Here is a 21,004-nt window from a genome sequence, read left to right on the forward strand (position 1 = left end):
GTGTGGGGACTAGTGGGTTGGAACAAGGGATTGGGTCTCAGACTCCTGGGTTCTCTCCCCAGCCCTGGGAGGGGAGTGCGGTCTAGTGGCTAGAGCAGGGGGGCTGGGAGCCAGGACTCCTGGGTTCTCCTCCAGCTCTGACACTGATTCTCAGCCTCTCTCTGTCCCGGCAGAACATCATGCCCCTCTCAGCCGCCATGTTCCACAGCGAGCGGAAGAACCCCGAGCCGCAGTGCCCGCCGCGCCTTGTCATTCAGATGCTGACGCCGGTGACCTGGAGCCGCGTGCCCAACGAGTTCCTGACCGTGGAGACAGCCCGCATCAGTGACCGGCACGGCTGGATGGTGGAGTGCGGTGACCCCCTGGTCATGATGGCCTTGCACATCCCCGAGGAGAGCCGGTGAGTGCCCCCTCCTGGCACAGGCCCCCGGGAAGAGAGACGGTGGGGGGAACCCTGTCACCTCCAGCTCTGTGCTTGTACTAAAGCCCTGCAGCCGAGGGGCCGACTCCATGAGCTGGCAGCAGTAGTAGGCTATTAACCTCTTGTATCACTTCCTAGTGGCCGGTCCACTTTGGAATCTATCTCGGTGCAAGCTAGGGAATGGCCCTGCTTTCCTGGCCCAACCCCCCCCTCCAGGGACCGTTCTGTCCCGTGCACCTGGGCTCCCTGCCAGAAGTGTGCTGCGTGGCTGACAAACAGCTGCCGTGCCCCAGCTCAGAGGTGGATGCATCTCAGTGGTGGAGGAAGCAATAACTGAAGCACAGAGCGGCGGGAAATTACTTTCTCCAAGGACGATTCATTGTCTCCCTGTCAGACCCTGCTCTAACTACTAGACCCCACTCTCCGCCCAGAGCTGGGGAGAGAACCCAGGAGTCCTGGCTCCCAGCCCCCCGCTCTAACCACTAGACCCCATTCCCCTCCCAGAGCTGCGATAGAACCCAGGAGTCCTGGCTCCCAGCCCCCCTGCTCTAACCACTAGACCCCACTCCCCTCCCAGAGCTGGGATAGAACCCAGGAGTCCGGGCTCCCAGCCCCCCGCTCTAACCACTAGACCCCATTCCCCTCCCAGAGCTGGGATAGAACCCAGGAGTCCGGGCTCCCAGCCCCCCGCTCTAACCACTAGACCCCACTCCCCTCCCAGAGCTGGGATAGAACCCAGGAGTCCGGGCTCCCAGCCCCCCTGCTCTAACCAGTGGGCCCCGTTCCCGGCAGGTGCATCGACATCCTGGAGCTGTCGGAGCAGCTGGCCCTGCTGACGTTCCAGCACCACTCGCTGCAGCTGTACTGCGCCGTGTGCGCCCTGGGCAACAACCGGGTGGCCCACGCCCTGTGCAGCCACGTGGACGAGTCCCAGCTGCTGTACGCCATCGAGAGCCCCCACCTGCCCGGCCCGCTGCGCAGCGGCTACTACGACCTGCTCATGAGCATGCACCTGGAGTCGGCCAAGCGGGCCCGGCTCACCATGAACAGCGAGTTCATCGTGCCCATGACGGACGCCACCAAGAGCATCCGGCTCTTCCCCGAGGGCAGCCAGAAGCCCGGCCTGCCCGGCGTGGGCACCAGCACCTGCCTGCGCCCGCCCCTGCACTTCGCCCCGCCCTGCTTCGTCAGCACCAGCCCCGAGCGGTACCAGCTGAGCCCCGAGCTGCCGCTGGAGGCGCTGAAGCTGAAGGCGCTGGCCATGCTGACGGAGGCGGTGCAGGACGGCGGTCAGCACAGCCGGGACCCGGTGGGGGGCAGCGTGCAGTTCCACTTCGTGCCCGTCCTCAAGCTGGTCTCCACCCTGCTGATCATGGGCGTCTTCGGGGACGAGGACGTGCGGCACATCCTGCGCATGATCGAGCCGGCCGTCTTCGGGGAGCCCGCCCAGGAGGAGCGGGGCGAGGCGGAGAAGCCGGAGCAGGAGGAGGGGGAGAAGGCCGGGGCGAAGGCTGGCGAGGAGGAAGCCGAGGGGCTGGAGGAGGGGCTGCTGCAGATGAAGCTGCCCGAGTCGGTGAAGCTGCAGGTGAGAGACCCGCGGAGCAGGGGGACCCTGATCCCGCCCCCTCCATCTCACAGTGCGGTGTGGGGGGTCCCTGATCCCGCCCCCTCCATCTCACAGTGCAGAGTGGGGGGTCCCTGATCCCGCCCCCTCCATCTCACAGTGCGGTGTGGGGGGACCCTGATCCCGCCCCCCTCCATCTCACAGTGCGATGTGGGGGGACCCTGATCCCGCCCCCCTCCATCTCACAGTGCGGTGTGGGGGGACCCTGATCCCGCCCCCCTCCATCTCACAGTGCGGTGTGGGGGGACCCTGATCCCGCCCCCCTCCATCTCACAGTGCGATGTGGGGGGTCCCTGATCCCGCCCCCTCCATCTCACAGTGCGGAGTGGGGCGTCCCAGCCCCCGGCCCCCGTCTCCTCACAGCGCGGAGCAGGGGGACCCTGATCCCGCCCCCCTCCATCTCACAGTGCGGAGTGGGGCGTCCCAGCCCCCGGCCCCCGTCTCCTCACAGCGCGGAGCAGGGGGACCCTGATCCCACCCCCCTCCATCTCACAGTGCGGAGTGGGGGGTCCCTGTCCCCATCTCCCCATAGCACAGAGTGGGGGGACGCTGCCCCCGTCCCCCATCTCCTTGTGGTGCAGAGTGGGGGAACCCTGATCCTGCCCCCCTTCTTCTCACGGCACAGAGCAGAGGGTCCCTGCCCCTGTCTCCTCATAGCACGCGGGGGGGGGGTCCCTGCCCCCGTCCCCCATCTCCTGACGGCACGGCGTGGGGAATCCCTGCCCCTCTCTCCCCATAGTGCAGAGTGGGGGGGGTCCCTGCCCCTGTCTCCCCATGACACGGAGTGGGGGATCCCCATCTCTCCACAGCATAGATGGCCTGGCCTTCCCTGCCATACCCCTGCCCCCCACGTCCCCCGGCGCTGACAGCCCATCCTCCCCCCAGATGTGCCACCTGCTGCAGTACTTCTGTGACCGGGAGCTGCAGCACCGGGTGGAGGCGATCATCGCCTTCTCGGAGCGCTACATGGACCGGCTCCAGAGCAACCAGCGCCAGCGCTACGGGCTCCTCATGCAGGCTTTCACCATGTCAGCCGCCGAGACCGCCCGGCGCACCCGCGAGTTCCGCTCGCCCCCGCAGGAGCAGGTACGGGGCCCGGCTCCGGCACGCTGCCTGGCACCGCCCAGCCCCGGCACACCGCCGGCACCTTACCAGCCCCGGCACATGGCCTGGCACTGCCTGGCCCTGGCACACCGCCTGGCACCGCCCAGCTCTGGCACACTGCCCGGCACTGCCCGGCCCCGGCACACTGCCTGGCACCGCCCGGCCCTGGCACACAGTTTGGCCCCGGCACACCGCCTGGCACCTCACTGGCTCCGGCACCCCGCCCAGCCCCAGCACACCGCCCGGCACCTTACCAGCCCCGGCACACTGCCTGGCACTGCCCAGCCCTGGCACACCGCCTGGCCCTGGCACACTGCCTGGCACCGCCTGGCCCTGGCACACTGCCTGGCACGCCTGGCCCTGGCACACCGCCTGGCACCTCACTGGCTCCGGCACCCTGCCCAGCCCCGGCACACCTCCCGGCACACTGCCTGGCACCTCCTGGCCCCGGCACACCGCCTGGCACCTCACTGGCTCCGGCACCCCGCCCTGCCCCAGCACACCGCCCGGCACCTTACCAGCCCAGGCACACTGCCTGGCACCGCCTGGCCCTGGCACACCGCCTGGCACCTCACTGGCTCTGGCACCCCGCCCAGCCCCAGCACACCGCCCGGCACCTTACCAGCCCCAGCACGCTGCCTGGCACCGCCTGGCCCTGGCACCTCATTGACTCCAGCTCCCTGCCCAGGCCCGGCACACCGCCCGGCACCCCGCCCAGCCCCGCCACACCGCCCGGCACCTTACCAGCCCCAGCACGCTGCCTGGCACCGCCCGGCCCTGGCACACTGCCCGGCTGCTGGCCAGCCCCGGGATGTCCGTGGGGAAGAGTTGGGAGGGGGGCAGGGACTGCACCAGCCCATGGGGCAAAGGGACCAGGAGCTGGAACAGCAGCAGGTCCAGCCCCGGCCCCTGCCTGCTCATCTTCCCCTTCCCCCCGTCTTCCCTGCCCCTCACCGTCTCGCCCCCCAGATCAACATGCTGCTGCACTTCAAGCACGGGGCAGACGAGGAGGAGTGTCCGGTGCCCGAGGGCATCCGCGACGAGCTGCTGGATTTCCACACTGACCTGCTGAGCCACTGCGGTGAGGGGCCCCACGCCCCGTCCCGCCGAGTGTCCCCCCACCCCCGGGGCCCCGTCCCGCCCCATGTCTCCCCCCCCCCCCGGGGCCCCGTCCCGCCGGTGTCCCCCCACCCCCAGGGCCCGGGGCCCCGTCCCGCCCCAGGTCTCCCCCCCACCCGGGCCCCGTCCCGCCGAGTGTCCCCACCCCCACCCGGGGCCCGTCCGCCGCGGGTGTTCCCCCCCTCCCAGTGCCCAGGGCCCCATCCCGCCGGGTCTCCCCCCACCCCCAGGGCCCCGTCCCGCCCCATGTCTCCCCCACCCCCAGGGCCCCGTCCCGCCGGGTGTCCCCCCACCCCCAGGGCCCGGGGCCCCGTCCCGCCGGGTGTCCCCCCACTCCCAGTGCCCGGGGCCCCGTCCCGCCGGGTGTCCCCCCACCCCCAGGGCCCGGGGCCCCGGCCGGCCCCATGTCTCCCCCACCGGGGCCCCATCCTGCCGGGTGTCCCCCCACCCCCAGGGCCCGGGGCCCTGTCCCGCCGGGGGGCCCCCCACTCCCAGGGCCCGGGGCCCCGTCCCGCCGGGGGTCCCCCACCCCCAGGGCCCGGGGCCCCGTCCCGCCCCATGTCTCCCCGCAACCAGGGCCCCGTCCCGCCGGGTGTCCCCCCACCCCCAGGGCCCTGTCCCGCCGGGTCTCCCCACCCCCAAGGCCCGTCCCGCCCCATGTCTCCCCACCCCCAGGGCCCTGTCCCGCTGGGTGTCCCCACCCCAGTGCCCGGGGCCCGTCCCGGGTGTCCCCACCCCCAGTGCCCGGGGCCCCGTCCTGCCCCATGTCTCCCCCCCCCCCCAGTGCCCAGGGCCCTGTCCCGCCGGGTGTCCCCCCACTCCCAGTGCCCAGGGCCCTGTCCCGCCGGGTGTCCCCCCACTCCCAGTGCCCGGGGCCCGGTCCCGCCGGGTGTCCCCCCACTCCCAGTGCCCAGGGCCCCATCCCGCCGGGTCTCCCCCCACCCCCAGGGCCCCATCCCGCTGGGTGTCCCCCCACCCCCAGTGCCCAGGGCCCTGTCCCGCCGGGTGTCCCCACTCCCAGTGCCCAGGGCCCCATCCCGCGGGTCTCCCCACCCCCAGTGCCCAGGGCCCTGTCCCGCCGGGTGTCCCCCCACTCCCAGTGCCCAGGGCCCCATCCCGCCGGGTCTCCCCCCACCCCCAGGGCCCAGGGCCCTGTCCCGCCGGGTGTCCCCCCACTCCCAGTGCCCAGGGCCCCATCCCGCCGGGTGTCCCCCCACTCCCAGTGCCCGGGGCCCTGTCCCGCCGGGTGTCTCCCCCCACCCCCAGGGCCCAGGGCCCTGTCCCACCGGGTGTCCCCCCACTCCCAGGGCCCTGTCCCGCCGGGTGTCCCCCCCATCCCCAGGGCCCATTCGTGCTGTGTCCCCGCAGGCATCGAGGCCGAAGGGGGGGAGGAGGAGGAGGAGGAGGACACGTCCCTGCAGCACCGGCTCAGGATCCTGGTGGAGAAGGTGCTGAGCTTCCGCAAGAAGAAGGAGCAGGAGGACGAGCTGCCCCCCGAGGAGGAGCCGGCGCCCAGTGAGCTGGGCGGGAGCCGGGGGGCTGGCTGGGGGGCAGTGGCCGGGGGCTGGCTGGGGGCAGTGGCCGGGGGCTGGCTGGGGAGGAGCCGGGGGCTGGCTGGGGGCAGTGGCCGGGGCTGGCTGGGAGGGAGCCGGGGGCTGGCTGGGGGCAGTGGCCGGGGGCTGGCTGGGAGGAGCCGGGGGCTGGCTGGGAGCAGGAGCCGGGGGCTGGCTGGGAGGGAGCCGGGGGCTGGCTGGGGGCAGTGGCCGGGGCTGGCAGGGGAGGGCCGGGGCTGGCTGGGGAGGAGCCGGGGCTGGCTGGGGCAGTGGCCGGGGCTGGCAGGAGGGCCGGGGCTGGCTGGGGAGGGAGCCGGGGCTGGCTGGGGGCAGTGGCCGGGGGCTGGCAGGAGGAGCTGGGGGCTGGCTGGGGGAAAGTTGGGGGGCTGGTACCTATGGCATCCCCTCTGTGGGTGGGGTGGTGCCAGGCACGCCCTGCCCCCCATGCAGAGGTGTCACGCTGGGGGGAAGGGACCTACAAGCCTCTTGTTGTAAGCCCCCCATTGCAGAGGGCCCCTGAGCTCTGGGTCCCATGATGCCCCAGTCCTTGTGTGCAGGCCCCATGGTGCTGCCGCTGCCCCCGGCACTGCCCCCTGCCCCCCCAGCGGCCTGGCGCTGCCCCCTGCCCCCCAATGGCCTGGGACTGTCCCCTGCCCCCCAAGGGCCTGGGACTATCCCCCCCCAGCGGCCTGGCGCTGCCCCCTGCCCCCCAATGGCCTGGGATTGTCCCCTGCCCCCCAATGGCCTGGGACTGTCCCCAGCGGCCTGCTGCTGCCCCCTCCCCATGGCCTGGCGCTGCCCCTGGCCTGGCACTACCCCTGCCCCCGGCCTGGCATTGCCCCCATGGCCTGACCCCCAGCCTGGCACTGCCCCCAGCCTGGCACTGCCCCTGCCCCCGTGGCCTGGCACTGCCCCTGGCCTGGCACTGCCCCTGCCCCCGTGGCCTGGCACTGCCCCTGGCCTGCCAATGCCCCTGCTCCCCGGCCTGGCGCTGACCCCGCCCCAGGCACGCTGCAGGAGCTGATCTCCCACACCATGGTGCACTGGGCGCAGGAGTCCTTCATCCAGAGCCCGGCGCTGGTGCGCGTCATGTTCAGCCTGCTGCACCGGCAGTACGACGCCATCGGGGAGCTGCTCCGCGCCCTGCCCCGGGCCTACACCATCAACGCCGTCTCCGTGGGCGACGCCATGAGCCTGCTCGAGAGCCTGGGCCAGATCCGCTCGCTGCTCATCGTGCAGATGGGCCCGGAGGAGGAGACGCTCATGATCCAGAGCATCGGGTATCCCGCTCGCCGCCTGCCCCCCCGGGCCTGGGGTCCCGCTCGCCGCCTGCCCCCCCGGGCCTGGGGTCCCCACGCCGCCTGCCCCCCTGGGCCTGGGGTCCCCTCGCCGCCTGCCCCCCCGGGCCTGGGGTCCCCTCGCCGCCTGCCCCCACCGGGCCTGGGGTCCCGCTCGCCGCCTGCCCCCCCGGGCCTGGGGTCCCCTCGCCGCCTGCCCCCCCGGGCCTGGGGTCCCCCTCGCCGCCCCCCCCCCCGGGCCCTGGGGTCCCTCTCGCCGAATGCCCCCCCCGGGCCTGGGGTCCCTCTCGCCGAAGGCCCCCCCGGGCCTGGGGTCCCCTCGCCGAATGCCCCCCCGGGCCTGGGGTCCCCTCGCCGCCTGCCCCCCCGGGCCTGGGGTCCCCTCGCCGCCTGCCCCTGGCCCTGGGGTCCCCCTTGCCGCCTGCCCACCCCCGGCCAGGGGTCCCCTCGCCGCCCCCACCGGGCCCTGGGGTCCCCTCGCCGCCCCGGGCCCTGGGGTCCCCTGCAGCCTCCTCGGCCCTGGGGTCCCCCTGCAGCCCGCCCCCGGTCCCTGGGGTCCCCTCGCCGCCCCGGCCCTGGGGTCCCCTCGCCACCCGCCCCTGGGCCTGGGGTCCCCTCGCTGCCTCCTCGGCCCTGGGGTCCCCTCGCCGCCCGCCCCGGGCCCTGGGGTCCCCTCGCCGCCCGCCCCGGGCCCTGGGGTCCCCTCGCCGCCCGCCCCGGTCCCTGGGGTCCCCCTCGCCGCCCACCCCTGGGCCTGGGGTCCCCTCGCCGCCTGCCCCCCTGGGCCTGGGTTCCCCTCGCTGTCCATGCCCCCCAGCCCTGCTCCACAGCCCCCTGCTCTCCCAGCGCTGGGCTCCCCACCCCATCTCTGCCATAGGGCCTGCCCCACACCTCCCTGCTCCCAATCATGAGAGGTCAGTGGGGGGCGGGGCGAGGCGTGTGCCAGGACCCCCCCACGCACACACTCCCTGCACCGGTGACTCAGCCCCCAGCATGGCACCAGCCCGGTGCCGCCGGCTCCGCAGGGTCCATATCTCCCCCGTCCCCTTCTTCCTCCGCAGAAACATCATGAACAACAAAGTCTTCTACCAGCACCCCAACCTGATGCGCGCGCTGGGCATGCACGAGACGGTCATGGAGGTCATGGTCAACGTGCTGGGAGGGGGCGAGTCCAAGGTGAGCTCGACGTCACCCCAGCTCCTAGCGGGACCCCCCGAATAACCCAGGCCAGAGACCTGCCCCCAAACAGTTCCTAGAGCAGATCCTGTCAGAGAACAGCCAGCCCTGGCCTTGGGGTCCCCCTGCCCCGCCTCCCCCGGCCCCGGGGTCCCCCTGCTCCGCCGGAGCCCCGTCCCCGGGGTTCCCCCGCTCCGCCGGAGCCCCCTGCCCCGCCTCCCCCGGCCCCGGGGTCCCCCCGCTCCGCCGGGCCCCTGCCCCGCATCCCCGGCCCGGGGTCCCCTGCTCCGCGGGCCCCTGCCCGCCTCCCGGCCCGGGGTCCCCGCTCGCCGGGCCCCTGCCCGCCTCCCGGCCCGGGGTCCCCGCTCCGCCGGAGCCCCTGCCCGCCTCCCCGGCCCGGGGTCCCCGCTCCGCGGGCCCCTGCCCCGCCTCCCCCGGCCCCGGGGTCCCCCCGCTCCGCCGGAGCCCCCTGCCCCGCCTCCCCCGGCCCCGGGGTCCCCCCGCTCCGCCGGAGCCCCCTGCCCCGCCTCCCCCGGCCCCGGGGTCCTCTCACCACTGGCATCCCCTGGCCCTGGGGTTCCCCTGCTTCACTGCCAGCACCCCTCCCCCCAGCCCTGGGGTCCCCCTGCCTTGCTGCCAGCACCCCCATGCCCGATCCACAGCCCCCTGCTTTCCCAGCCCTGGGCTCCCCACCCCCAGCTCTGCCATAGGGCCTGCCCCACACCTCCCTGCTCCCTCTGAGCAGTGTCCGATTGTGGGGGGAAGGGAAGTGTGTGTCGGGGTTGGACCCGCCCTTGAATGCCTAGGCTGTGTGGGGCGTAGCTCAGAAACCGCTGAGCCGAGCATTGCAAAGAACTGAGACCGGGCGCAGAAACCCCCGGCCTTAAAGAAATGCAACGAATGGCACTGAGCGCACACGACGCACCAAGTTGTATTCAGTAACCAAAGACAGCTGCCTCTGGGGCGGGGCGCGGGGGCTGGTTATACAGGGCCCCCTCCCCTGGTGCTGAGATGCAGCTGCCTCTGGGGCAGGGCGCGGGGGCTGGTTATACAGGGCCCCCTCCCCTGGTGCTGAGATGCAGCTGCCTCTGGGGCGGGGCGCGGGGTCTGGTTATACAGGGCCCCCTCCCCTGGTGCTGAGATGCAGCTGCCTCTGGGGCGGGGCGCGGGGGCTGGTTATACAGGGCCCCCTCCCCTGGTGCTGAGATGCAGCCGCCTCTGGGGCGGGGCGCGGGGGCTGGTTATACAGGGCCCCCTCCCCTGGTGCTGAGATGCAGCCGCCTCTGGGGCGGGGCGTGGGGGCTGGTTATACAGGGCCCCCGCCCCTGGTGCTGAGATGCAGCCGCCTCTGGGGCGGGGCGCGGGGGCTGTTTATACAGGGCCCCCTCCCCTGGTGCTGAGATGCAGCCGCCTCTGGGGCGGGGCGTGGGGGCTGTTTATACAGGGCCCCCTCCCCTGGTGCTGAGATGCAGCCGTCTCTGGGGCGGGGCGCGGGGGCTGTTTATACAGGGCCCCCTCCCCTGGTGCTGAGATGCAGCTGCCTCTGGGGCGGGGCGCGGGGGCTGGTTATACAGGGCCCCCTCCCCTGGTGCTGAGATGCAGCTGCCTCTGGGGCGGGGCGCGGGGGCTGTTTATACAGGGCCCCCTCCCCTGGTGCTGAGATGCAGCTGCCTCTGGGGCGGGGCGCGGGGGCTGTTTATACATGCCCCCTCCCCTGGTGCTGAGATGCAGCTACCCCTGGGAAGGCGCAAAGGGGAGGAGGCTCAGCGGGAGGAGGCTCTTGTGCCCCCATTGTGGGGGGTGGCAGGGTGGCCCGGAGGTGGGGCTGCTGCTGCAGGGCCAGAGGGGGCAGGGAGGAGAGAGACCCCTCCCCCCCTCCCCCCCCCGGCTGTGAGAGCTGCAGGGGAGGAGACTCCAGCCCCGGCAGCGGGTAGAAATAGGGGGAGGGTGGGGGAAGGGCCTCTTGCCCCTGAGCAGAGCGGGGAGGTGGGGGTTGGCTGAGCAGGGGTGGGGGGGGGGGATTTACTGGCATCTCCAATACCCTGTTGCCCCCCCCCCCAGGAGATTCGCTTCCCTAAGATGGTCACCAACTGCTGCCGCTTCCTCTGCTACTTCTGCCGCATCAGCCGCCAGAACCAGCGCTCCATGTTCGACCACCTCAGCTACCTGCTGGAGAACAGCGGCATCGGGCTGGGTGAGCTCCCCACAGCCGCTGGCAGTACGGGGCTCAGGACACAGAGCTGGTGGGGTGCGATCTCCTCCAGCAGCGGGCAGCAGGGACACACACACTCAGAGCAGGGCTCAGCCCCTCCAGCAGGGGGCAGCGTGACACACACACACGTGTGCAAACACCAGGCAGCTCCTCGCACACTGCCCTGCTCACGCCCGGCCCCCTTCCTGAGCCCCCGGGTGCTAACCCCTCTGCCCTCCCCCGGGCGGGCCCCTCTTCTCCCCTAGGCATGCGGGGATCCACTCCCCTGGATGTGGCTGCTGCCTCCGTCATCGACAACAACGAGCTGGCGCTGGCGCTGCAGGAGCAGGACCTGGAGAAGGTGGGGGGCGGGGTGGGGGGCGGGGGGCCTGTGGTGATGGGGGGGGAGAGGTTTGCAGGGTAGGGGACAGAGCGCAACTGACCAGGGAGGGAGTGTGAAACTGACCGGGCTGGTGGGGGTGAGGGGGAGATTTTTGCGGGGGGACAGGTTTGGGGCCAGATCCCAGCTGGTGTAAATGGGCATCGTTTCACCGAGCGCCGTCAGCCCGCTGGCCCTTTCCCTGCCACCCCCGCTGCTTGGCTGCTTCGGGAGGACACGTACACCCCGACACGGTCTGCGTGTTCTCTTCCCCAGGTGGGGACGTACCTGGCGAGCTGCGGCCTGCAGAGCTGCCCCATGCTGCTGGCCAAGGGCTACCCCGACATCGGCTGGAACCCCTGCGGGGGGGAGCGCTACCTCGACTTCCTGCGCTTCGCCGTCTTCGTCAACGGTGAGCCACAGGGCACGGCAGGGATGGGGGGATCCCTGTGTGCGGAGCCCCCCGGCTCGGGGCAGGGCGGGTCGTGGTGCAAAGACCCCGCCCGGCTCGGGGCAGGGCGGGTCGTGGTGCAAAGACCCGCCCCCGGCTCGGTGCAGGGCGGGTCGTGGTGCAAAGACCCGCCCCCGGCTCGGTGCAGGGCGGGTCGACCCCGCCCCCGGCTCGGGGCAGGGCAGGTCGTGGTGCAAAGACACCCCCCCCGGCTCGGGGCAGGGCAGGTCGTGGTGCAAAGACGCCCCCCCCGGCTCGGGGCAGGGCAGGTCGTGGTGCAAAGACGACCCCCCCGGCTCGGGGCAGGGCAGGTCGTGGTGCAAAGACCCCCCGGCTCGGGGCAGGGCAGGTCGTGAGACAAAAGACCGCCCCCAGCTTGGTTCAGGGCGGATCATGGGGTAAAGGCCCCCCCACACACACACACACCCCGGCTCGGTGCAGGGCGGGAACATGTCTCTTGCTAGGTGAGCCTGGCTTGGATCGAAGAGCCCTGGGAGGTGCCAGCCCTCCCGCCCCCCATTACCTCTCCCCCTCCCTTGGCACCGAGAGGTCCCAGCCAGATCTCCCCCCCACCCCCGGGTCAGGGCTCCCCTTTCCTGCACCCAGCAGTGAGGCAGGGTGCGCCGGGTCTGAGCGCGGTGCCCTCCCGCCCCTGCAGGCGAGAGCGTGGAGGAAAACGCCAACGTGGTGGTGCGGCTGCTGATCCGCCGGCCCGAGTGCTTCGGACCCGCCCTGCGCGGCGAGGGCGGCAGCGGGCTGCTGGCTGCCATCGAAGAGGCCATCAAGATCTCGGAGGACCCGGCCCGGGACGGGCCCACCGTGAAGAAGGACCGTCGGCGGGAGCTGTGCGTGCGGGCGTGGATTCGCACGGGCAGGGTCGAGTGTGTGCGTGCGTGCGTGCGAACAAGGGCCGTGCCGCGGGCACAGAGCTCTGTGCTGTGCCGCGGGGGTGCATAGACCGTGGTGGACACCGTGTTTTCTGGGTGTGCAGCTGTGTGTGTGTGTTTGCACGGTTGGTGCGTGGTACACGTTTGCGCCAGCGCTGTGTGTGTGGGCACGCAGGTGTGTAGCTGTGAGCACATGGGCAGTGTGTGTGTGCGTGCCGTGGTGTGCACAGGGTGTCTGTGTGTGCCCCCACCAGGGCGAACGCTGCCTTGCAGAGCGCCGCTCCACGGGGGCTGCACTGCGTGTCGTCCCGCTGAGACCCACCCATCCCTTCCACGGTCACCCCGCCAGCCCTGCACGCTCCCCTCTTCCTGCGCCCCCCTCCCCGGGCCCCCCACGCCCCCACCCACGTGGGTGTCCTCCAGCATTCGCGTCTTCTCTGCCCGCCCCCCAACCCTGGCCTCCGCCCACGCCAACACCCCAGGCCCCCGTGTGCCCAGCCCAGCGACGCGCTGTCCCTCCCTGGCGGGGGCTGGCGGGGGGCAGGATCCCTGCCCCCCCCTCACACTTTCTGTGCCCCGGCAGGTTCGGGGGGGAGGAGACGCACGAGGAGAACCGGGTGCACCTGGGCAACGCCATCATGTCCTTCTACGCGGCGCTGATCGACCTGCTGGGGCGCTGTGCCCCCGAGATGCACGTAAGCGCCCGGCTCGGGGCGGGGGAGGGCTGGGGGCGCGGGGTGCCCGATGGGTGACGCCTGCGCTCTCTGCCCACAGCTGATTCAGGCCGGGAAGGGCGAGGCGCTGCGGATCCGGGCCATCCTGCGCTCCCTGGTGCCCCTGGACGACCTGGTCGGCATCATCAGCCTCCCGCTGCAGATCCCTGCCTTTGGCAAGGGTACGGGCCGGGGGGCGGCGCCCATCAGCCCTGGGCCAGGGGAACCCGGGGCCTCTCCCCTCTGGGGGCACCAGCTCCCATCGGCCCTGGGCGGGGGGCTGGCTGGTTCGGGGGAACCCGGGGCCTCTCCCCTCTGGGGGCACCAGCTCCCATTGGCCCTGGGCGGGGGGCTGGCTGGTTCGGGGGGACCCGGGGCCTCTCCCCTCTGGGGGCACCAGCTCCCATCGGCCCTGGGCGGGGGGCTGGCTGGTCCGGGGGACCCGGGGCCTCTCCCCTCTGGGAGCAGCTCCCATCGACCTGGGGTGGGGGGCTGGCTGGTTCGGGGGGACCCGGGGCCTCTCCCCTCTGGGAGCAGCTCCCATCGACCTGGGGTGGGGGGCTGGCTGGCTTAGGGGGGCAGGGAATGGCCCTTGGGGGAGCACTGGCTCTGGTCTGGCCCTGGGGCGGGGTTGGGACTGGCTGGCTCAGGGGGCGGGAATGGGGAACGGGGCACAGGGCAGGCAGGCCCAGGATCAGCTGGCTGGGGGCGAGGGGCTGATATTCGGGGTCTCCGCCGAGAGGCCAAGGATGCTGAGCCTCTTTCTTCCCAAGGGGGACCCTGGAGACTCCCGTGTTTGGGGGGCGGGTGGGGCAGGGCTGAGCCGGAGTCTCCCCCCAGACGGGAACGTGGTGGAGCCCCGGATGTCGGCCAGCTTCGTGCCGGATCACAAGGCCCCCATGGTGCTGTTCCTGGACCGCGTCTACGGCATCGAGAGCCAGGACTTCCTGCTGCACGTGCTGGAGGTCGGCTTCCTGCCCGACATGCGGGCCGCCGCCTCGCTCGACACCGTGAGTGGGGCAGGGCCGTGGGGCAGCCGGCTGGGATCCTCCACCACCACCACCACCTGGGGGCAGGGCCGTGGGGCAGCCACAGGAACCCCCCCACCACCACCTGGGGGCAGGGCCGTGGGGCAGCCGGCTGGGATCCCCACCACCACCACCTGGGCAGGGCCGTGGGGCAGCCAGCCAGGATCCCCCCCACACTGCCTGGGGGCGGGGCCGTGGGGCAGCCGGCTGGGATCCCCCCCATGCCCCTCCTCCGCTGTAACCTGCCTCCCCCCAGGTGGCGTTCAGCACCACGGAGATGGCGCTGGCCCTGAACCGGTACCTGTGCTGCGCCGTGCTGCCCCTCGTCACCAAGTGCGCGCCCCTCTTCGCGGGCACCGAGCACCGCGCCATCATGGTGGACTCCATGCTGCACACCATCTACCGGCTCTCCCGCGGGCGCTCCCTCACCAAGGCCCAGCGCGACGTCATCGAGGAGTGTCTCATGGCTCTGTGCCGGTACGGCCCGGCGAGCCCTGGGGCTGGGGCCTGGCCCCTCGGGCCCCCCTCGGGACACGGGGCCTGGCCCCACAGAGCATCCTCAGGACACGGGGCCTGGCCCCTCGGGACACGGGGCCTGGCCCCACAGATCCCCCTCGGGACACGGGGCCTGGCCCCTCAGGCCCCCCTCGGGACACGGGGCCTGGCCCCTCGGGACACAGGGCCTGGCCCCTCGGGCCCCCCTCGGGACACGGGGCCTGGCCCCACACACCCCCTTGGGACACGGGGCCTGGCCCCTCGGGCCCCCCTCAGGACACGAGGCCTGGCCCCACAGACCCCCCTCGGGACACGGGGCCTGGCCCCTCGGGACACGGGGCCTGGCCCCTCAGGTCCCCCTCGGGACACGGGGCCTGGCCTCTCGGGACACAGGGCCTGGCCCCTCAGGCCCCCCTCGGGACACGGGGCCTGGCTCCAGAGAGCATCCTCAGGACACAGGGCCTGGCCTCTCGGGCCCCCCTCGGGACACAGGGCCTGGCCCCTCGGGCCCCCCTCGGGACACGGGGCCTGGCCCCTCGGGCCCCCCTCGGGACACGGGGCCTGGCCCCTCGGGACACAGGGCCTGGCCCCTCGGGCCCCCCTCGGGACACGGAGCCTGGCCCCACAGAGCAGCCTCAGGACACGGGGCCTGGACCCTCGGGCTCCCCTCGGGACACGGGGCCTGGCCCCACAGAGCAGCCTCAGGACACGGGGCCTGGATCCTCGGGTTCCCCTCAGGACACGGGGCCTGGCCCCTCGGGCCCCCCCCCCCGGGACACGGGGCCTGGCCCCACAGAGCATCCTCAGGACACGGAGCCTGGCCCCTTGGGACACGGGGCCTGGCCCCACAGAGCAGCCTCAGGACAGGGGGCTGGCCCCTCGGGCCCCGATCAGGGTGCCCCTGTCCTGATTTTGCTGGAGCCAGCTGGGCCGTGGGACCCGAGCCCTTCCCTTGCTAGGGGTCACAGGCTCTGAGTGGGACCAGCTGGGTCTGTGGCCCTGCAGTCCCGGCTCCAACCGATGCCAGGTGTTGAGCCCCCCATCCACGGCAGAGGCCGTACCGGGCTGCCAGCCCTACTCGGGGCGTCCCCAGCTGTCCCAGCAGGGAGGGCCTTCCAGACCCCCAGCCGCTGGTCAGCTCCCGGCCTGAGGCCTGAGACGCACCAAGCAGGCACTGCCATTTGCCTTGGGGATACCCTGCAGCGGGGGGTTCCGCAGGTTCACCCCCCCCCCCCGTGTCTCAGGCAGCCTGTCCCGTTGTGAGAGCGGCTCTCTCCCCCCAGGTACATCCGGCCCTCCATGCTGCAGCACCTGCTGCGCCGGCTGGTCTTCGACGTGCCCATCCTCAACGAGTTTGCCAAGATGCCCCTGAAGGTGAGGGGTGAAGCGTGGGGGGGATGCGAGGCTGCTGCGCGGGCCGGGCGCCGGCTCGCTGCTCGCTGGTGGGGAACACTGGAGAACGAGGGGCCCTGGGACGCGCCTCTGGGGGGCCGGCCGGGCCCCGGGGCCCTGGGACGCGCCTCTGGGGGGCCAGCCGGGCCGCGGGGCCCTGGGACGCGCCTCTGGGGGGCCGGCTGGGCTGGGGGGCCGGCCGGGCCACGGGGCCCTGGGACGCACCTCTGGGGGGCCGGCCGGGCCGCGGGGCCCTGGGACGCGCCTCTGGGGGGCCGGCCGGGCCGCGGGGCTCTGGGACGCGCCTCTGGGGGGCCGGCCGGGCCGCGGGGCGCTGGAACGCTCTGGGGCGCACCCAGTGAGCTCACAGTGCAGCAGAGCGTGACGCCGTCCTGCAGAAAGTGGGGCGCTCCCCAGCGACGGCTGCTGTGGGGTCCCCCAGCTCAGGGGGCTGTGCCAGGGGAGGGCGGTGCCCAGGGCTGCAATGCCCCCGGGCGTAGGCGGGGTGTCCTGCCCTGCATGCGGGGGCAGCGCTGTGGCCTGCGACCCAGCGGGCTCCCCCAGGAACTGTATCCATCCCCCCCCCCACCCCCCCAGCTCCTGAACAACCACTACGAGCGGTGCTGGAAGTATTACTGCCTGCCCACGGGCTGGGCCAGCTACGGCGTCAGCTCCGAGGAGGAGCTGCACCTCACCCGCAAGCTCTTCTGGGGCATCTTCGACTCCCTGGCCCACAAGGTGGGGTGGGATACGACGGTGTGTTTGGGGGGGGACAAGATGGGGAGGGTGATCGGGAGGAGAGGGGGCTCTGGAGGGCAGAACGGGGAGGAATGGGGGCTGGGAAGGAGGATGGGGAGGAGAAGGGGGCTGGAGGGCAGAATGGGCGGGGAAGGGGGCTGAGGAGGAGGATGGGGAGGAGAGGGGGCTGGAGGGCAGAACGGGGAGGAATGGGGCTGAGAAGGAGGATGGGGAGGAGAGGGGCTCTGGGGGCAGAACGGGGATGGGAATGGGGGCTGAGAAGGAGGATGGGGAGGAGAAGGGGCTGGAGGGCAGAACGGGGAGGGAATGGGGGCTGAGGAAGGAGGATGGGGAGGAGAGGGGCTGGGGGGCAGAACGGGGAGGAATGGGGGCTGGGAAGGAGGATGGGGAGGAGAGGGGGCTCTGGGGGGCAGAACGGGGAGGAATGGGGGCTGGGAAGGAGGATGGGGAGGAGAGGGGCTCTGGGGGCAGAACGGGGAGGGAATGGGGGCTGGGAAGAGGATGGGGAGGAGAGGGGGCTCTGGAGGGCAGAACGGGGAGGGAATGGGGGCTGGGAAGGAGGATGGGGAGGAGAGGGGCTCTGGGGGCAGAACGGGGAGGGAATGGGGGCTGAGAAGGAGGATGGGGAGGAGAGGGGGCTCTGGAGGGCAGAACGGGAGAGGGAATGGGGGGCTGGGAAGGAGGATGGGGAGGAGAGGGGGGCTGGAGGGCAGAACGGGGGAGGGAATGGGGGGCTGGGAAGGAGGATGGGGAGGAGAGGGGGCTCTGGGGGGCAGAACGGGAGAGGGAATGGGGGGCTGGGAAGGAGGATGGGGAGGAGAAGGGGGCTCTGGGGGGCAGAACGGGAGAGGGAATGGGGGGTCTGGGGGCAGGGTGCCGGCTGGGCCCCCCTGACCCCGCCCCCGCCCCCCCCAGAAGTTCAAGGCGGAGCTGTACAAGCTGGCCATGCCCTGCCTGTGCGCCATCGCCGGCGCCCTGCCCCCCGACTACGTGGACGCCAGCTACTCCTCCAAGATGGAGAAGAAGGCCTCCGTAGACGCCGAGGGCAACTTCGACCCCAAGCCCGTCGAGACCCTCAAGTGAGGAGCCCCCGGACTGGGGTCATGGAGGGGGCCCTGGGTGGCGTAGATCCTCCCGCCCCCTGGGAGTGCCCCTCACTCCCGACCCGCAGCCCCCGGCCAGCCCCCTGCCAGCCCCGCCCCCACCCCCATAGATCCTCCCGCCCCCTGGGAGTGCCCCTCACTCCCGACCCGCAGCCCCCTGCCAGCCCAGCTCTGCCCCCTCACTCCCAACCCGCAGCCCCCTGCTGTTCCCGTCCCAGAGCTCTGTGGGGCAGGCACCCGCATTGGGAGTGCTGGGCTGTGGGGCAGCACCCCTTTGGGATGGAGTTTGGCTCCCCCCAGGCCCTGCCCCCCTAAAGCCACGTGTGCCCAGGCCCAGCTGGGAAGCTCCCCCCTGAGCACTGCTCCTCCCCCCCACAGCGTCATCATCCCCGAGAAGCTGGACGCGTTTATCAACAAATACGCCGAGCACACGCACGAGAAGTGGGCCTTTGACCAGGTACGGGGCCCGCGGCCCACAATGCACTGCTTCCCCCACCGGCCCACAATGCACTGCTCCACCTGCCAACCAACAATGCATTGCTCCCCCCGCCCCTGCCAGCCCACAATGCACTGCTTCCCCCACCGGCCCACAATGCACTGCTCCTGCTACCCTGCTGGCCCACAATGCACTGCTCCCCCCACCAGCCCACAATGCACTGCTTCCCCTGTGTGACCTCCCCATGACCCCTGTGACTCTACCCTTGCTGTGAACCCTCAGGACCTCCTGACCTCCTCGTGACCTCAGTGTGACCTCCCCATGACCCCCAGGTCCACGCTATGACCTCCGCCCTCTGTGTGACTTCCCTTGTTACCCCCCAACCCCACCCCCACCCCCTCTGTCCGTGACCCCTGTGACCCCTGGGGCCAACACCTGGGACCTTTCCTCCGGCAGATCCAGAACAACTGGACCTTCGGGGAGACGATCGATGAGGAGGCCAAGACCCACCCTATGCTGCGTCCCTACAAGACCTTCTCTGAAAAGGTACCCGCCCCTCCCCCTCCTGGCCCCAGCCCATTGGTCCCCCCACCTGCACCCCCCCACCCACTCCAGCCACCCCCGCCAGCCAAACTCCCCCAACGCACCTGCCAGGATGCACAGGTTGGGGACGGAGACCCTGGGAACCCACTGGTTCCCCCCCCATCCCCCTCTGTCTCCCCGGCGGTGCAGATCTCAGCCCTCAGTCCAAGGGGGGGTGTCTTTCCGTCCCGCTACCCACCTCCCCCTGCACCCAACCAAGCCCTGAGCCAGCACCCGGCTTGGCCCCGCAGGACAAGGAGATCTACCGCTGGCCAATCAAGGAGTCGCTCAAAGCCATGATCGCCTGGGAGTGGATGGTGGAGAAGCCCCACGAAGGCGAGGAGGAGAAGACCGAGAAGAAGAAGACGCGAAAGATCTCGCAGTCGGCCCAGGTGAGGGCAGCGCGGCTCGTGGGGGGGCTCAGGACTCCTGGGTTCTGTTCCGGCTCTAGGAGAGGGGTGGGGTCTAGTGGTTAGAGGGGGGGATGGGGTTTTTGGGGATCAGGACTCCCCAGCTCTGGGAGGGGAGTGGGGTCCAGTGGTCAGAGCAGGTGGCTGAGAGCCAGGACTCCTGGGTTCCTCCAGCTCTGCTGTTGGGCGCAGGCTCCGTGGGGGGAGGGGAGCACTGAGCTGCCCATCCAGTGAAGCGAGCAGTGCCTAGGGTGGGTTTGTAGGGGGGCGTCGAAGCTGAGTTCACCCCCGAGGAGCGGCTTGGCCTCTGTGGCCAGCCTGACACTCTGAGGGACGCCCCTACCCCCTGGAATGAACCTGCAGCCCACTAGCCACACAGCACGGGCATTCGGAGCTGGGTGGGCGAGAGCACCAGCCTGTGAACCACAGAGGATCCCCACCAGCCGGGAGCAGTAGAGGGCCCATGACACACAGAGGGAGAGGCTGCAGATCCAGCCAGCATGGCGGTGTGACTGGGGGAGCGGAAACGCGGGACAGTGACGGTACGACCTGGGGGGGGACACACGGCCCCTCTGAATTCTAATCCCTCCCCCACAGGCGACCTACGACCCCAGCCATGGATACAACCCCCAGCCCATCGACCTGTCGGGGGTGACGCTGTCCCGGGAGCTGCAGGTGAGACATGTTCCCCCCCCACCACCACCACCGATCTGGGCCCTTTACCCCCCGGGCCAGCTGGCATGGAAGTCAGGTGTGGGAGGGGTAGCTGTGCTCGGATTGGTGCATCTGGGTGTGCCCCATGGAGTGAAATAGGTCACGCTCCCTGGCTGGGTGGGCCCCACAGCGCCCCACGAGGGGATGAATATCTCTCACCCCCCCCCACAGGCCATGGCGGAGCAGCTGGCTGAGAACTATCACAACACCTGGGGGCGTAAGAAGAAGCAGGAGCTGGAGGCCAAAGGTGAGTGTGTCCCTCCGTCCATCCCCCCCGGGGAGCGTCTCTGCCTGTGCCTCCCCCAGCTCAGAGTCTGCCCCCGGCTGGGCGGGGCGCCGGCTAACGTCTCTCTCGGCAGGGGGGGGCTCCCACCCGCTGCTGGTGCCCTACGACACGCTGACGGCCAAGGAGAAGGCGCGGGACCGCGAGAAGGCCCAGGAGCTGCTCAAATTCCTACAGATGAACGGCTACGCTGTGACCAGGTGGGGGCAGGGGGGACGACGCCTCTCCGTGGCTCACTCTGCTTCTGGGATCCCTGGGCCCCCTTTCCCCCCCCATCCCATGGGCTGCCTGTCAGGCCTCATCCCCACTTTGAGGGGATCACCCCATCAAGTCCATTGCCCCTGGGGGCCAGACTGTCGCCCTCACCTGTTCCCCCCCTAAGGGCGGGATTGTCCCCGCCAGTCTATTCCCTTCCCCAGGAGTGGGTCTGTCCCCCCGGGGCGGGGCGGGGGTCCGTCACCCTGTCTGTTCTCAGAGCCCCTGACCCTGCTCTCCCACAGGGGGCTGAAGGACATGGAGCTCGACTCATCTTCCATCGAGAAGCGATTTGCCTACGGCTTCCTGCAGCAGCTGCTCAAGTGGATGGACATTTCGCAAGAGTTCATCGCCCACCTGGGTAGGGCGCATGCGCCCCTGGCAGCCCCCTCCCAGTACCATTGGGACCCACAGCGGCTCGACCGCGCCCTGTGTCCCTGGGGCGGGCAGTAAATCCGGGATCGGAGGAGGGGCTGGGAGCCAGGACTCCTGGGTTCTGTGCCCAGCTCTGGGAAGGGAGTTGTGTCTAGGGGTTAGAGCAGGGGAATTTGGAACCAGGACTCCTGGGTTCTCCTGGGTGCCAGCTGCTCCCCAGGGGCTTGGAGGCATCTGCAGAAATATGGAAAAGTTG

General features: G+C 71.6%; 1 protein-coding gene across 1 annotated transcript in view; it reads left to right on the forward strand.

Moving 5' to 3' along the window:
- Positions 1-21,004, forward strand: part of RYR1 (ryanodine receptor 1) — a 109,006-nt gene that overhangs the window by 38,869 nt on the left and 49,133 nt on the right. The window contains 25 exon segments of the mRNA XM_039509927.1: positions 174-400; positions 1,214-2,006; positions 2,931-3,131; positions 4,119-4,230; positions 5,637-5,783; positions 6,828-7,101; positions 8,181-8,295; positions 10,357-10,489; positions 10,753-10,847; positions 11,142-11,277; positions 11,975-12,161; positions 12,787-12,898; positions 12,978-13,098; positions 13,757-13,926; positions 14,201-14,421; positions 15,723-15,813; positions 16,429-16,569; positions 17,506-17,669; positions 18,072-18,150; positions 18,586-18,675; positions 18,963-19,103; positions 19,719-19,796; positions 20,007-20,082; positions 20,195-20,318; positions 20,619-20,734. Of these exon segments, the coding sequence (XP_039365861.1) occupies positions 174-400; positions 1,214-2,006; positions 2,931-3,131; positions 4,119-4,230; positions 5,637-5,783; positions 6,828-7,101; positions 8,181-8,295; positions 10,357-10,489; positions 10,753-10,847; positions 11,142-11,277; positions 11,975-12,161; positions 12,787-12,898; positions 12,978-13,098; positions 13,757-13,926; positions 14,201-14,421; positions 15,723-15,813; positions 16,429-16,569; positions 17,506-17,669; positions 18,072-18,150; positions 18,586-18,675; positions 18,963-19,103; positions 19,719-19,796; positions 20,007-20,082; positions 20,195-20,318; positions 20,619-20,734 (4,144 nt within the window).

This window comes from Mauremys reevesii, linkage group 22 (assembly GCF_016161935.1).
Source record: "Mauremys reevesii isolate NIE-2019 linkage group 22, ASM1616193v1, whole genome shotgun sequence".
NCBI lineage: Eukaryota > Metazoa > Chordata > Testudines > Geoemydidae > Mauremys > Mauremys reevesii.